At 42.2% G+C, this 12,132-nt stretch overlaps 1 protein-coding gene across 1 annotated transcript; it reads right to left on the reverse strand.

Annotated features, from left to right (window-relative positions):
- On the reverse strand, positions 1–9,290 carry LOC109875046 (mitochondrial import inner membrane translocase subunit TIM44). Its single transcript, XM_020467191.2, has 13 exons — positions 9,015–9,290; positions 7,455–7,559; positions 7,146–7,319; positions 6,775–6,855; positions 5,703–5,852; positions 5,277–5,410; positions 5,046–5,131; positions 4,663–4,755; positions 4,324–4,448; positions 3,989–4,039; positions 3,447–3,536; positions 3,171–3,281; positions 1–2,917 (listed from the first exon to the last, which is right to left on the reverse strand). The coding sequence occupies exons 1-13, from the start codon at positions 9,042–9,044 to the stop codon at positions 2,798–2,800; spliced, it is 1,350 nt and encodes a 449-aa protein (XP_020322780.1). The 5' UTR covers positions 9,045–9,290; the 3' UTR covers positions 1–2,797.
- Between the last annotated feature and the right edge of the window lie 2,842 nt (positions 9,291–12,132).

Genomic DNA, 12,132 nt, shown 5'->3' on the forward strand with positions numbered 1-12,132 from the left:
GTATGCAGCTTTATTAACCTTATGATATATATTTTTACATTGTTTGCAAACTGATATGTGATACGTCTTAATGCCAAAATAAAATGCAAAACAGGCAAGCCCAAAAATGCCCCACCTGCCCTGAATGACGGGTCGCCGCTGGTTATTATACCACTAAAGACTAATGCTGGCGAATGACAGACAATGAAAAACATGAACAAAGCCTCAGTATCATACAGCATTCTTTTCTCAAGGCAAAAAAATAAAGTGATACAATACATAGATATTTCCTTTGGTCGACGCAAATACATGGATGTAAACCAAAGTGAGACTCTCTCAGGATGGAATCATAACCTGAGAGTTCCACAAATCTCCAATCAACATACTCGTACTCAACGCTAGCAAATAATGTATCTCAAGTTAGGATTCAGCCCAGCGTGAACAGGGTTATTTTTCACTAAAGAACCCTGTTCTTAGATATACTGTAGAGTATGAGGTTTCTGCCACTTCAAGAGCCAATCTTCAACTTCCAGTGAGCTTAGAGTTGCCCCAAACTCTGTTTTAGGGTCAGATATCGTTTTACACGTCTAATTCTTACATATAGGTTTGGGCATAGGGGAAATCTAATTCTAGAGGGGCAACTTCTACTTTCAAATGGACCTTATCTGTCAACCACAAACACCCCCCAAAAAACAAGGTTAAAACGATAGTCACAGTGCATTCGGAAAGAATTCAGACCCTTGCCCTTTCTCCTCATTTTGTTACAGCCTTATTCTAAAATGTATTAAATTGACACAATCCTGCCTCGGCGCTCTACGGACAATTCCTTTGACCTCATGGATTCGTTTTTTTTGCTTTGACATGCACTGTCAACTGTGGGAAGGTCTGTGCCTTCCCAAATTGTTGTCCAATCAATTGAATTTACCACAGGTGGACTCCAAGTTGTAGAAACATCAAGGATGATCAAAGGAAACAGGATGCACCTGCTCTCAATTTCGAGTCTCATAGCGAAGTGTAAATACTTATGTAAATAAGGTATTTCTGTTTTTAATTTTTAATAAATGTGCAAACATTTCTAAAAAGCTGTTTTCGCTTTGTCATTATGGATTATTGTGTGTAGATTGCTGAGGATTTATATTTATTTAATCCATTTTAGAATAAGGCTGTAACGTAACAAAATGTGGAAAACGTCTAGGGGTCTGAATATTTTCTGAATATTCTTCTGTTAGAAACTCACCCTTCTGCCAACACATTCATGGTCCAAGTAAAACGTTTCCATAAAAACTCCTGGTTTATATCCTTTAATCTAGAGCTCACAACATTAAACCATATTTTTGTTAGAATGATGGTCCTTGTTTTGATGAATAGTCCATCTCAGAGCACTAGATTTACATGTTATCTATATAGACAGCTGAAATATGATATTGCCCTTTGTCATGAAATATCACATTTCCTCATGCTAGAACCAACTCTGAATGAAACACTCAAATCAGTTAGCTACAACACTCCCTGAAATATTATTTTCTGTTATTGAGTTATGGTTAACAAAAATAACCCTTTCAGTTACCAGTATTCCAGTTTCCTGATGTGAAAACCATGTAATACAGACAAAAAATAAACGTGTAATAAAAATAAAAAATTACATTAAAAAAAAAATCATATACATACCCGTTGCAGGCAGTCTCTCATACAGTACCATATAAGTACATCTGGAAGTACAGAGAACATCAGTGCAATGTCTATGAGGTTCAGCTGAAAAAGTAGCTGCCTTACGACAAGCCTGACTGTGGTCCCACCCTAGCTTGCAATGAAGCAGTTTGACATATTTAACAGTTAGTCTGAATTGCCATGAGTATTTGGACACGTGACACGATGGATCTTTAAACATACATAGATATCCTATTTATCTTCAGTTTGTCTTCCCGTAAAAATAAATTCTAACAAATGTCCTTGTTTTTTAAATAAAAGCTCATTTTTTGTCCATTAAAACAACATCAAATTGGTCAGAAATAGTGTAGACATTGTTAATGTTGTAAATGACTATTGTAACTCGAAAATCGCAGATTTTTTTTATGGAATATCTACATAGGCGTACAGACGCCCATTATCAGCAACCATCACTCCTGTGTTCCAATGGCACGTTGTGTTAGCTAGTTTATAATTATAAACTATAATTAATTATAAGTTTATAATTTTAAAAGGCTAATTGATAATTAGAAAACCATTTTGCTATTATGTTAGCACAGCTGAAAACTGTTGTGCTAATTAAAGAAGCAATAAAACCAGCCTTCTTTAGACTAGTTGAGTATCTGGAACATCCGCATTTGTGGGTTCGATTACAGGCTCAAAATGGCCAGAAACAAAGAACTTTCTTCTGAAACTCGGCAGTCTATTCTTGTTCTTAGAAATGAAAGCTATTCCATGCAAGAAATAGCCAAGAAACTGAAGATCTCGTACAAAGCTGTGTACTACAGAAAGCAAACCTTCACAGAAAGCAAACTTACTCTAACCAGAATAGCAAGAGTGGGAGGCCCCGGTGCACAACTGAAAACAAACTGTCCTTTCACTTCGTGTCCGCACACACTCTATTTTGTTCCTAAGACCACACACCAGTAGAAGATCCCATCTGCGCCATGAGGACTAACCACAAACACACCACTCTAGTACGCATCTGGAAAGGGACATGCCGCCACGTCCTCTTGACATACAGTGTGGCTCCTGGATATGTGTGATGTTGTGGTGTACACTGGCTTGTGTGTGTAGATCCTGGATGTGTGTGTGTGTCCCGGGAGCGTCCCTTTGTCGGGTCCCTCATCTCTCAAAGAGCCTGCTCGGTGCTGGAGGCAGACATGTCCAGTAGTCTCCAGGCCGCGTCGGGGTTGAGCTCCTCCTGGTCCCGACACAGAGCCCACACGTACATCATCCTCAACACCTTCTCCTGGGGGAGGGGAGAGAGAGAAAACAGGGTTAGGAGAGAAGGAAAGGTGGGAGCAACAAGACTTATCATCACCAGCAGTCGAGGAAAAAGGGCAACGGTTAGAAGAACGGGACAGAAGAAACAGAGTTAGGAACAGGGTTAGGGAAGTAGAACAAAAGATACCATCGTAGGCAGGAGAGACACAGGTTTAGGGGCAAAGTGACCCAGACAAAATCTGCCAGGATAGAGAGAACCCTTTTAGGAGGCAACTCACCGGATCTCCTTCCACCAGGTCTCCCTTGGGACTACGAATCACCATGACCACCTGGGCCTGGAAGGTGATGATCAACACGGGGCCTTGATCCATGAGCTTCCCCATCGCCAACTGAGACACAGAGATGAAAGAGTAACTGAATGAATAAATGAGAGAGGAGAGAACAGAAATGATATAACAGGACTAAAAAGGACTAAATCAGCATGCTTCCAAAACGTTGGTGACTTGTACAGGACATTGCCCGGTTGGGCCTGAGCGACACAGTCATGTACTTACATCTACGTTGTCTATATCTAGGACCTTGGACTGGAACATTAGACCCAGGGCCCTGGCCTGCTGGATGGGGTGGGCCAGCTGACTGTATGTCTGAGGACGGAGAGAGAGGAGGGTTAAAACACATTCACAAGACATCAACCACACAGGGTAGCCTAGTGGTTAAAGTGTTGGACTAGTAACCGAAAGGTTGCAAGATCGAATCCCCAAGCTGACAAGGTAAAAATCTGTCGTTCTGCCCCTGAACAAGGCAGTAGACCCAGGGCCCACTGTTCCTAGGCCGTCATTGAAAATAAGAATTTGTTCTTAACTGACTTGCCTAGTTAAATAAAGGTAAAATAAAAACACATCTGAAGGAAGAATTCTATTTGGAACAAGAACATGAGGAGGTTCCTTTCATTTGAAAAGTACGTGGCCTGCTAAGAAAAACGAACACAAAATATCTCAAACGGAAGAACACAAAGTAAACCCTTTTGTTCAGACATCAATACAAGTGGAAAGGGTGAAAGGAAAAGAAAGCATGCTGTCTATATGAAAGTACTCACCGCTTCATAGCACCAGTCTTTCAGCATCTCGAGCTCCCCGCGGATCATAGCCTGCAGAAGACAGAAGGACAAAGGTGGGTTCAAGGACATTAGTACGGAGAGAAAATAAAAGTATGAAATCTAAGTCGCTCTGGATGCATGTAAATGTAGTTCATTTACATAGATATTTAGCATGCAATATCTATATGTTTGAAACATCTATTCAACTCTAGCGGCCTATAGATTGCACTAGTGTTACGCATCTCAAAAGTACTCATGTACTATTACAATTGAAAATAGCAAAACATTGATCTACAAAAATGCTTAAAAAGTGTTAAAGTGTTCGGGCCCCTTACCTCTAGGATGTTGGGGATGATGTCCTTCTCACACTGTTTGAGAAAGGAGTCCTTGTCGAAGCTGGGATCTGCCTTTAAGATCTCCGTCAGCACCTGAGACATCTCAGTGGTAGAGAAGAGACCACCTGCCAACCAAATAAACAAAGATTTAATGGCAAAATAGTAGAAACTTATGTAGTCCTGCCATCTATCAGAACTTACGAAAGAAAAGAGGGTAGTCACCTAGTGGCCACTGACATAAGACAATATAACAGAGAAACTATTGAATGCACCCACTAAACCCCTGACTGATATGATTATTCAACAGACAGATTTTTTTAATAAGGAGAGGTTGTTTACCTAGTAGATCGGTGACTCTGTCGGTCACGGCTCGAGATGCTCTGACAAGGGCGTTGTCACTCTCGTCATACTTCATTTTCATCTCAAAGAACCCTGAGGAGAGAGGAGAAGCAACATAAGAAATACTGAACTGAAATTATCCCAAAGACTTCCAAGACTCTGGGACCATCCACAGATAATCAAATAAGATACAATGTCACAGAAAATGTTTCTTTATCAGGAAAAATCCCATTTCTGATAGGCTTGACATTGAGGTATACCTTGCCAACGAATATAGTGCCACCTGCTGACAGGCCAGTGAAGTGCACTCAACCATAAAATGTGACCTATGATTACATCACTCATGTAACTATATCTGATGAAATACAATAACATTATCTTACTGTTGAAAACCATGTTGTTGTCTTTAAAGTCCTTCCACTGTGTGTACCACTTAGAATCCTTGTGCAGCACAACACCCATGTCCTCTCTATAAATCAACATAGACTGGTTACATCAATAGGTTGTATTTCCTAATCATTTCAAGCATGGCTGAATGGACACCCATAGCATCGTCAGTGAATGGGAAAACGTATCTGTTATAAGTATGTCATGGCTATGAACAAGGGACATACTCATTGGCCTCAAACACTCGGTTGTCGCTCTCCCCTCCCTTGGAGGAGAATTCCCTCCTCTTCCTGAGTTGAGAAGGAGCCCTGTAAGTACCATCGTCCACCACATCAATCTCTCTCTTCACTGACTCCATCCCCTGTACACACAAAGAGGGGAACAGATGAGGTCAGTTAAATGATGCCATAGAATCCATGACATTTTACACCATTTTCAGCCTCGATTTGATGCTTCAATGTCGCTCAACAGCTGGTATTTAACCAAAACAACTGGTAACACCTTCTACATAATGATCAGTAATAACTATGTAACCAAGCCAATTCTTAAGCAGGAGCTGGGTTAAAAGCAGACCAAGAACTAAAAAGAATAAAGCGTTAACACATGTCCTTCGATGGAGAGGTGGGTTGCTTGTTTAAATGTCAGTCTCTGACCTGTGAGATGGCCCTGAAGGCGCTGGTCACTCCCAGCTTCTCTCCCCCCTTGGACACAGACTCAACCGAGTGCCTGGCAGTCTTGGCTGCCTCCTCCACCCCCTCCTTGATTTTCTTCCCCAGGTCTGTACGGGTCACCTCCTCAAGGCCCTGGACAAACAGACAGACATAGACAGAATGACTTCAGAGTTCAGGCATTATCATGGATGTGAGAAAGACTTCAGAAAGAGTTGTGGTGAGCTACTTTAAAACATAGCTACAGGTTTGTAATGGGCTAATTTGACTCTCTATTAATTGTTACAGGACAGTACTGTTTTACTGTAGCACCGCAAATTTTCGACCAACCTTAACTTGGCGATACCATCTTCGTTCTCGATTTGGTCAAACATGTATCTTATAAAATGTCTGTGTCCAGTTGCAGGTGGTTCGTTTTGAATTTAGAAAAATGCGCCAAAGCAAATCCAACAATGTCCATTTCAAATCTTTTCTCATCGATTGAGACTGGTGGGTTCACCCCACCCAAAGTGCCGCAAGTCACGAAGACACTCACCTGTCTCGATCAATGAGAGAAGATTTGAAACAGGCAAGATGACGGGGTAAACATTTTTGGTTACTTCATGGAGCAAAACAATTATATTTATTTTAATAACGGAGCATTTTCTAAATTCAAAATGAACCACCTGCAACTTGGAAATGGACATTTTAGAAGACAGGTGTTCGGCCGAATCGAGAACGAAGATAGTATCGCCAAGTTAAAGTTGGTCGTAAAATATCTGCGCTTAGCCAAACAGTACCTATCCTCTAACTAACGGGTAATGGAAAATCACATTAGCCTGTGTAGCCCGCTACTATAAACAGTACGTTATAATTGTATTTCTGGGTTGGCACTAAGATAGAAGTTCAACTGATAAACTGTAAACACATGCAATTATATTAAGGAATATACAAATATAGATAAACCCCATTGATAAGATATAAAGGACTTGAAACACTTGCACTTTGGCCTAATACTAAGTTCTGATGTCAATAACTTTTCTTCTAGAAATCATTTGTAAGTGTGAAAATGACTCACCTCCTTCACAGTTTCAGACAGAGTTCCAAAGGTCTTCTTGAACACCTCAGAGGTCTTAACGGTTTCAGACTCAATGGTTTTCTGGAGGAAATAAAGAAATGAGCTTGATAAGTGTCCTTGATCACAAGTATGTGTGTGTAACACAGGTTAAAAATGCTTATCCAGTTGTCACCAACCCCGGTCCTGGACAGCAACAGTGTGCGCAGGCTTTTGTTTCAGCCCAGCACTGACACAACCTTTTGAACTTATTGTCAAGACCTTCGATAGTTGAAGATTAGTGATGGGCTGGCGAAAAAAAAGTCTGCACAACCAAGGTTGGTACCATTTGCCTTAAAGAGACAATACATTCCAAAATAAAAATTTAAGCTTACAAATTTCCTCCGAGCCTGTTGCAGGGCATCCGACTCCTCTAGCCTCTTGGCCTCCTCTCTGAACTTCTTGATGTTCTCCTTCATCTCCTTGTCCTTACCAAACTCCTGCCTCAGGTTCTCCACAAACTCCCCGAAAAAGCCTTTACGACTAGGTCGTTCTGACGCATACCGCACCTGGGAGAAAGAGGGCACAATTATGAGTGAATGACAGATACAATGTTAAGAGTTTGTGTGTTAGCTAAAGCTAGTTAGCTACCTCCAGATCTATCATTATTTGAAGGCCAATGGTGATACTGCTTTGGTCTTTACCTGCACAGGGACAGCCGGAGACCCACAAATCCTGTAGGCATCTCCTCTATTGAATGAAGAGACGACAGCACGGGATGACAGGAGCAGAAGACGTCTTCCGACCAGCTAAAGAGAACAACAACATAGGCCAGGGATGGGCAACTTTGAGGGGGCCACAAAAAATCTGAACTCATCATGAGGAGCCAGGATCTGCGTACCCAGCGGGTCTGCATACCCACATCCATACACACCCCCTTGCGAGCAAAACATTAGTGGCCCCGCTCTTAACAGCAGAGAAAACATTTCTACATTTTAGAGCTAATTTGTAGCAATTGTACACATTTTGCCACAGGGTGGAGAAAAATGTTTGCATCTTTTCTTAAATATTATATCTGAGTGAGACTGACTACCAAAATCAGTGGGGCCCCTGGGTAATTCAACCATAAGTTTAGATAGCTGACTGCAAAACTAATTTAGCAACCTAAAAGAAATTCTACTTCTCAACAGCAAATTGAGACCCAGTCTGATTTCCAAAAAATAATCCCTGATGTAGGCTATAACAAAATATCCCTATTGACCCGATTACAAAATATCCCTACTGACGCTATGACAAGACATTTCTACTGACGCTATGACAAGACATTTCTACTGACGCTATGACAGGTCCTTTCTACTGACGCTATGACAGGACCTTTCTACTGACGCTATGACAGGACCTTTCTACTGACGCTATGACAGGACCGTTCTACTGACGCTATGACAGGACATTCATACGGACTTGCTTGATAGATGTGATTTCTGCTCTTCACTCCGTTGTCAGTTTAGCCTACATTTAATTGATTTTAGTAGCACAAAGCATTTTTGTAGTTTTCGGTTTGGCTATTTGTTTCAAGTGTATGTGGCGGTTCTAGCTTGTATGGGGCGAACCACCCCTTCAGCCCCGGCCCCCGGCAAGATGCCGCCCGTACCTAAATCCGCTACTGATTTGTATTCGTCTATAAATATTTCTCTTTGACAAAATTCGTCCTCTCCAATGTCTTATTCGACTAGTATTTTTTAAAGTCTAGCCACAAAATTAACTAAATTAGAAAGGTGGGGTTCTGACTTCGGGGAGATTTTCGGCAGACAATTGGTCCAGCATCGTCTGGGTTAGGCCGGGGTAATTTAGGCCGTCATTGTAAATAATAATTTGTTCTTAACTGACTTGGTTAAATAAAACAAAAAAATATTGCAATTAAAGCTATTATAAAACATGCTCTAACTGTCCTGGCTATGGTGAGCTATTATTTACAGACGTGTTTGATGTACGAATTATTTCCAACAAGCAGACGAACTGACGAGTTATGTACAATATTAATAGGCTATGGAGAATGCTTGACATGTTCAGCGACCTCACTAGCTAGCATATGTTCACGAACGAACACCGACTGGCCCATTCATCGATTCATAACTGTCTTCAGATGATATAACGTTTTCACGAAATAACGTTAAATATAGAGCCCTAAAACAATTTCGTCAACATTCACTCCTCGGCAGTGCAAGCCAGGGGGAGAAATGTGAAACGAATGTGCATAATCTCACCTCATAGCACCGACACATGGAGGCTGCCATCTTGATCTTGAATGATGGCGCACGTGACGTGACCACGTGTAACTCCGCTGAGGTTTTCACTAGTTTACCAAAACCACAAAGTCAAAATTGGTTGTAATCATAAACATTTACGAAAACAAAAAAATAGATGTTTGGTCTTAGTTTAAGGTTCGGGTTAGCCAAAATATTAGCAGTGTGGTTAGGGTTAACATCAGATTTCAATAAGATAAATTGTAGAACTGGGCAGGGTTTAGCCATAATTTCGACTGTGGCCGTGGTAACTAGGGACGACCCTCCGCTATAGAGATAGTCGAACAAGGAGAAAGTAGGATAGAGGAATCCCATTGGCAATGAACGCAAGTAAGTAACTGACTGTCGACCAATCGCGTTCACGTTGTCATGCTGCGTCACGGAGTTGCTAAACTAATCATCACGCAATCCCTTCTCGGGGTATGAATCGAGAAACCTGCCTATTTTCCTCGAAAGTACGCAATTCCATGATTCCAAAGCTCTACGATATTACAGAAAACACGTTAATTATCTCACATCTTGGAAAATATTTGTAATGTCGTAGTTCTTGTTGACGAAATTCAACAATTGGGTTGGGTTTTTGAGTTTGCGCCCAATTCACTCATTGAAGGAGCGCTCTCTTTATCCCAATAACCCCAAAAATGCACCGCTCGGCCCATTGACGACGCACGGGCAACGTACACAATAGGTCTTCAAACGAATCCAATGGAATTCCCCACCTCGTCAAAAGTATCTGTGCTCTTAATCAGCCAGTTTACCACTGGAAAAAAATTGTCAAGGTTCCTGTCTGGGTGTTCCCTCTCAAATTTCAAGTTTTTATTGTTGACTGTGAAATACATTTCTTGCTTGCTCTTTCCCAACATTGCAGTAATCAATATCAGTACTACTACAAAACAATACAAAGTCAAGTAGAACAAAAACACACAAGACACAAATAAGAAGAACAAGAGAAAGTAACTAAGCTATATACAGGGTCAGTTCCAGAGTCAGTGCCAATACCATATTTATAATGTGCAGGAATACTGGAGTGATAGAGGTAGATATGTACAGGGGTAGGGTGACTAGGCATCAGGATGTATAATAAACAGAGTAGCTGCAGCATATATAATGATTGTATTTGAGTGTGTGTCCGTGCGTGTAACGTCAGTATGAATGTGTGCGTGTGTTATGTGTGTGTGAGCAAATTAATTGTGAGTGAGTGTGTAGAGTGTGCATAGAGTAAGTGTGCATAGTGGAAAAGTAAAATAGAAGTGTCAATGCAGATTAGCCATAAAAAAAATGAATAGCAGTCTTACGGATTGGGGATAGAAGCTGTTCAGCCCGTTGGTGTCAGACTTGTTGCTCCTCTTGCCGTGCGGAAGCAGAGAGAGCATTTGCTTGGGAGGCTGGAGTCTAACAATTTTCCAGGCCTTCCTTTCACACCACCTGATACACAGGTCCTGGATGGCAAGGGAGCTCAGCCCCAGTGATGTCCTCAACTGTCTGCAACACCCTCTGTAGCACCATGTGATCAAGGGCGGTGCAGTTGCCATACCAAGCAGTGATACAACCAGTCAAGATGCTCTCAATGGTGCAACTGTAGAACTTTTAGAGGATTTGAGGGCTCATGCCAAATCTTTTCAACCTCCTAAGGGGGAAGAGGGGCTGTTGCGCCTTCTTCACGACTGTTTGCATGTGTGTGGACCATTTTAAGTCCTTAGTAATTTGAACACCAAGGAACTTGAAGCCCTAGACCCACTCCACTGCAGCCCTCCTTGGTCTTACTGACATCGTCAGCAACTTGAAAATGGTGTTGGAGTTCTGCGTGGCCACACAGTCATGGGTGAACAGAGAGTACAGGAGTGGACATAGCACACACCCCTGTGGGGCATGTGTGTTGAGGGTCAGTGTGGCGGAGGTGATGTTGTCTACCCTCACCACCTGGGGTCGGCCCGCCTGGAAGTCCAGGATCCAGTTGCAGAGGGAGGTATTCAGTCCCAGGGTCACAAGCTTGGTGATGAACTCGGAGGGGACTATGGTGTTGAACGCTGAGCTGTAGTCAATGAACAGCATTCTCACATAGGTATTTCTCTTATCTAGGTGGGTGAGGGCAGGGTGGAGTGCAATTGAGATTGCGTTGTCTGTTGGGGCAGTATGTGAATTGGAGTGGATCCAGGGTGGCTGGGATGATGGTTTTGAGGTGAGCCATGACCAGCCTTTCAAAGCATTCCATGGTTACAGATGTGAGTGCTACAGTACGGGGCGATAGTCATTTAGATAGGTTACCTGGGTGTTTTTGGGCACAGGGTCTATGGTGGTCTGCTTGAAACATGTAGGTATTACAGACTGGGTCAGGGAGAGGTTGAAAATGTCAGTGAAGACACTTTCCAGCTGGTCAGCACGTGCTCTGAGTGTGCATCTTGGCAATCCTTCTGGCCCTGCAGCCTTGTGAATGTTAATTTGTTTAAATGTCTTACATCGGCTATGGAGAGCATGATCACACAGATGTGAGTGCTACAGGGCGGTAGTCATTGTGGCAGGTTGCGTTAAGAGTTCTTGGGAACATGAATGATGGAGGTCAGCTTGAGACGTGGGGATTACAGACTGGGAGAAGGAGAGGTTGAAAAGGATCGTGAATATGCCTGACAGCTGTTCTACGCATGCTCTGAGAACGCGCCCTGGAATGCCGTCCTGCCCCGCGGCCTTACGAATGTTGGCCTGAATAAAAACCTTACTCATGTGACGTCGGCCTCGGTGAGCGATATCCCCCAGTCTCCTGGGTCAGCGCTGCAGGCATTGCATTGTATGTGTTTACGCATGATATTTTGTATAATGCTCAGCGCTTACTATATATGCAATGTATGTTGTAATGACCATGGCAGAGAATGTGGTAATGACATTGTAATAGCAGTCTGCAATAGCTCACCTCTCAGCCTGACTTTCTCTTGATTGTGATTGCCACTATAAGCTTCATGAGGAGGGAGACTATACTTTAATATTATTAATAAGTCATAAATATGTATTTGTTTTCAGTTGATGTTAGTATTGAGATTCGTTCATTTTCATGAGACAGCTGTAGCACTTTAGTTGACGGTCTGTA

Source organism: Oncorhynchus kisutch, linkage group LG30 (genome assembly GCF_002021735.2).
Source record: "Oncorhynchus kisutch isolate 150728-3 linkage group LG30, Okis_V2, whole genome shotgun sequence".
NCBI lineage: Eukaryota > Metazoa > Chordata > Actinopteri > Salmoniformes > Salmonidae > Oncorhynchus > Oncorhynchus kisutch.

Coding starts and splice junctions, on each gene's coding strand:
- LOC109875046 (XM_020467191.2), bottom strand. CDS start 9,044: ATGGCAGCCTCCATGTGTCGGTGCTATGAG. Junction 7,560..9,014: donor CCATGTGTCGGTGCTATGAG/GTGAGATTATGC, acceptor TGTTCTCTTTAG/CTGGTCGGAAGACGTCTTCT. Junction 6,856..7,145: donor AACAGGCTCGGAGGAAATTT/GTAAGCTTAAAT, acceptor TATTTCCTCCAG/AAAACCATTGAGTCTGAAAC.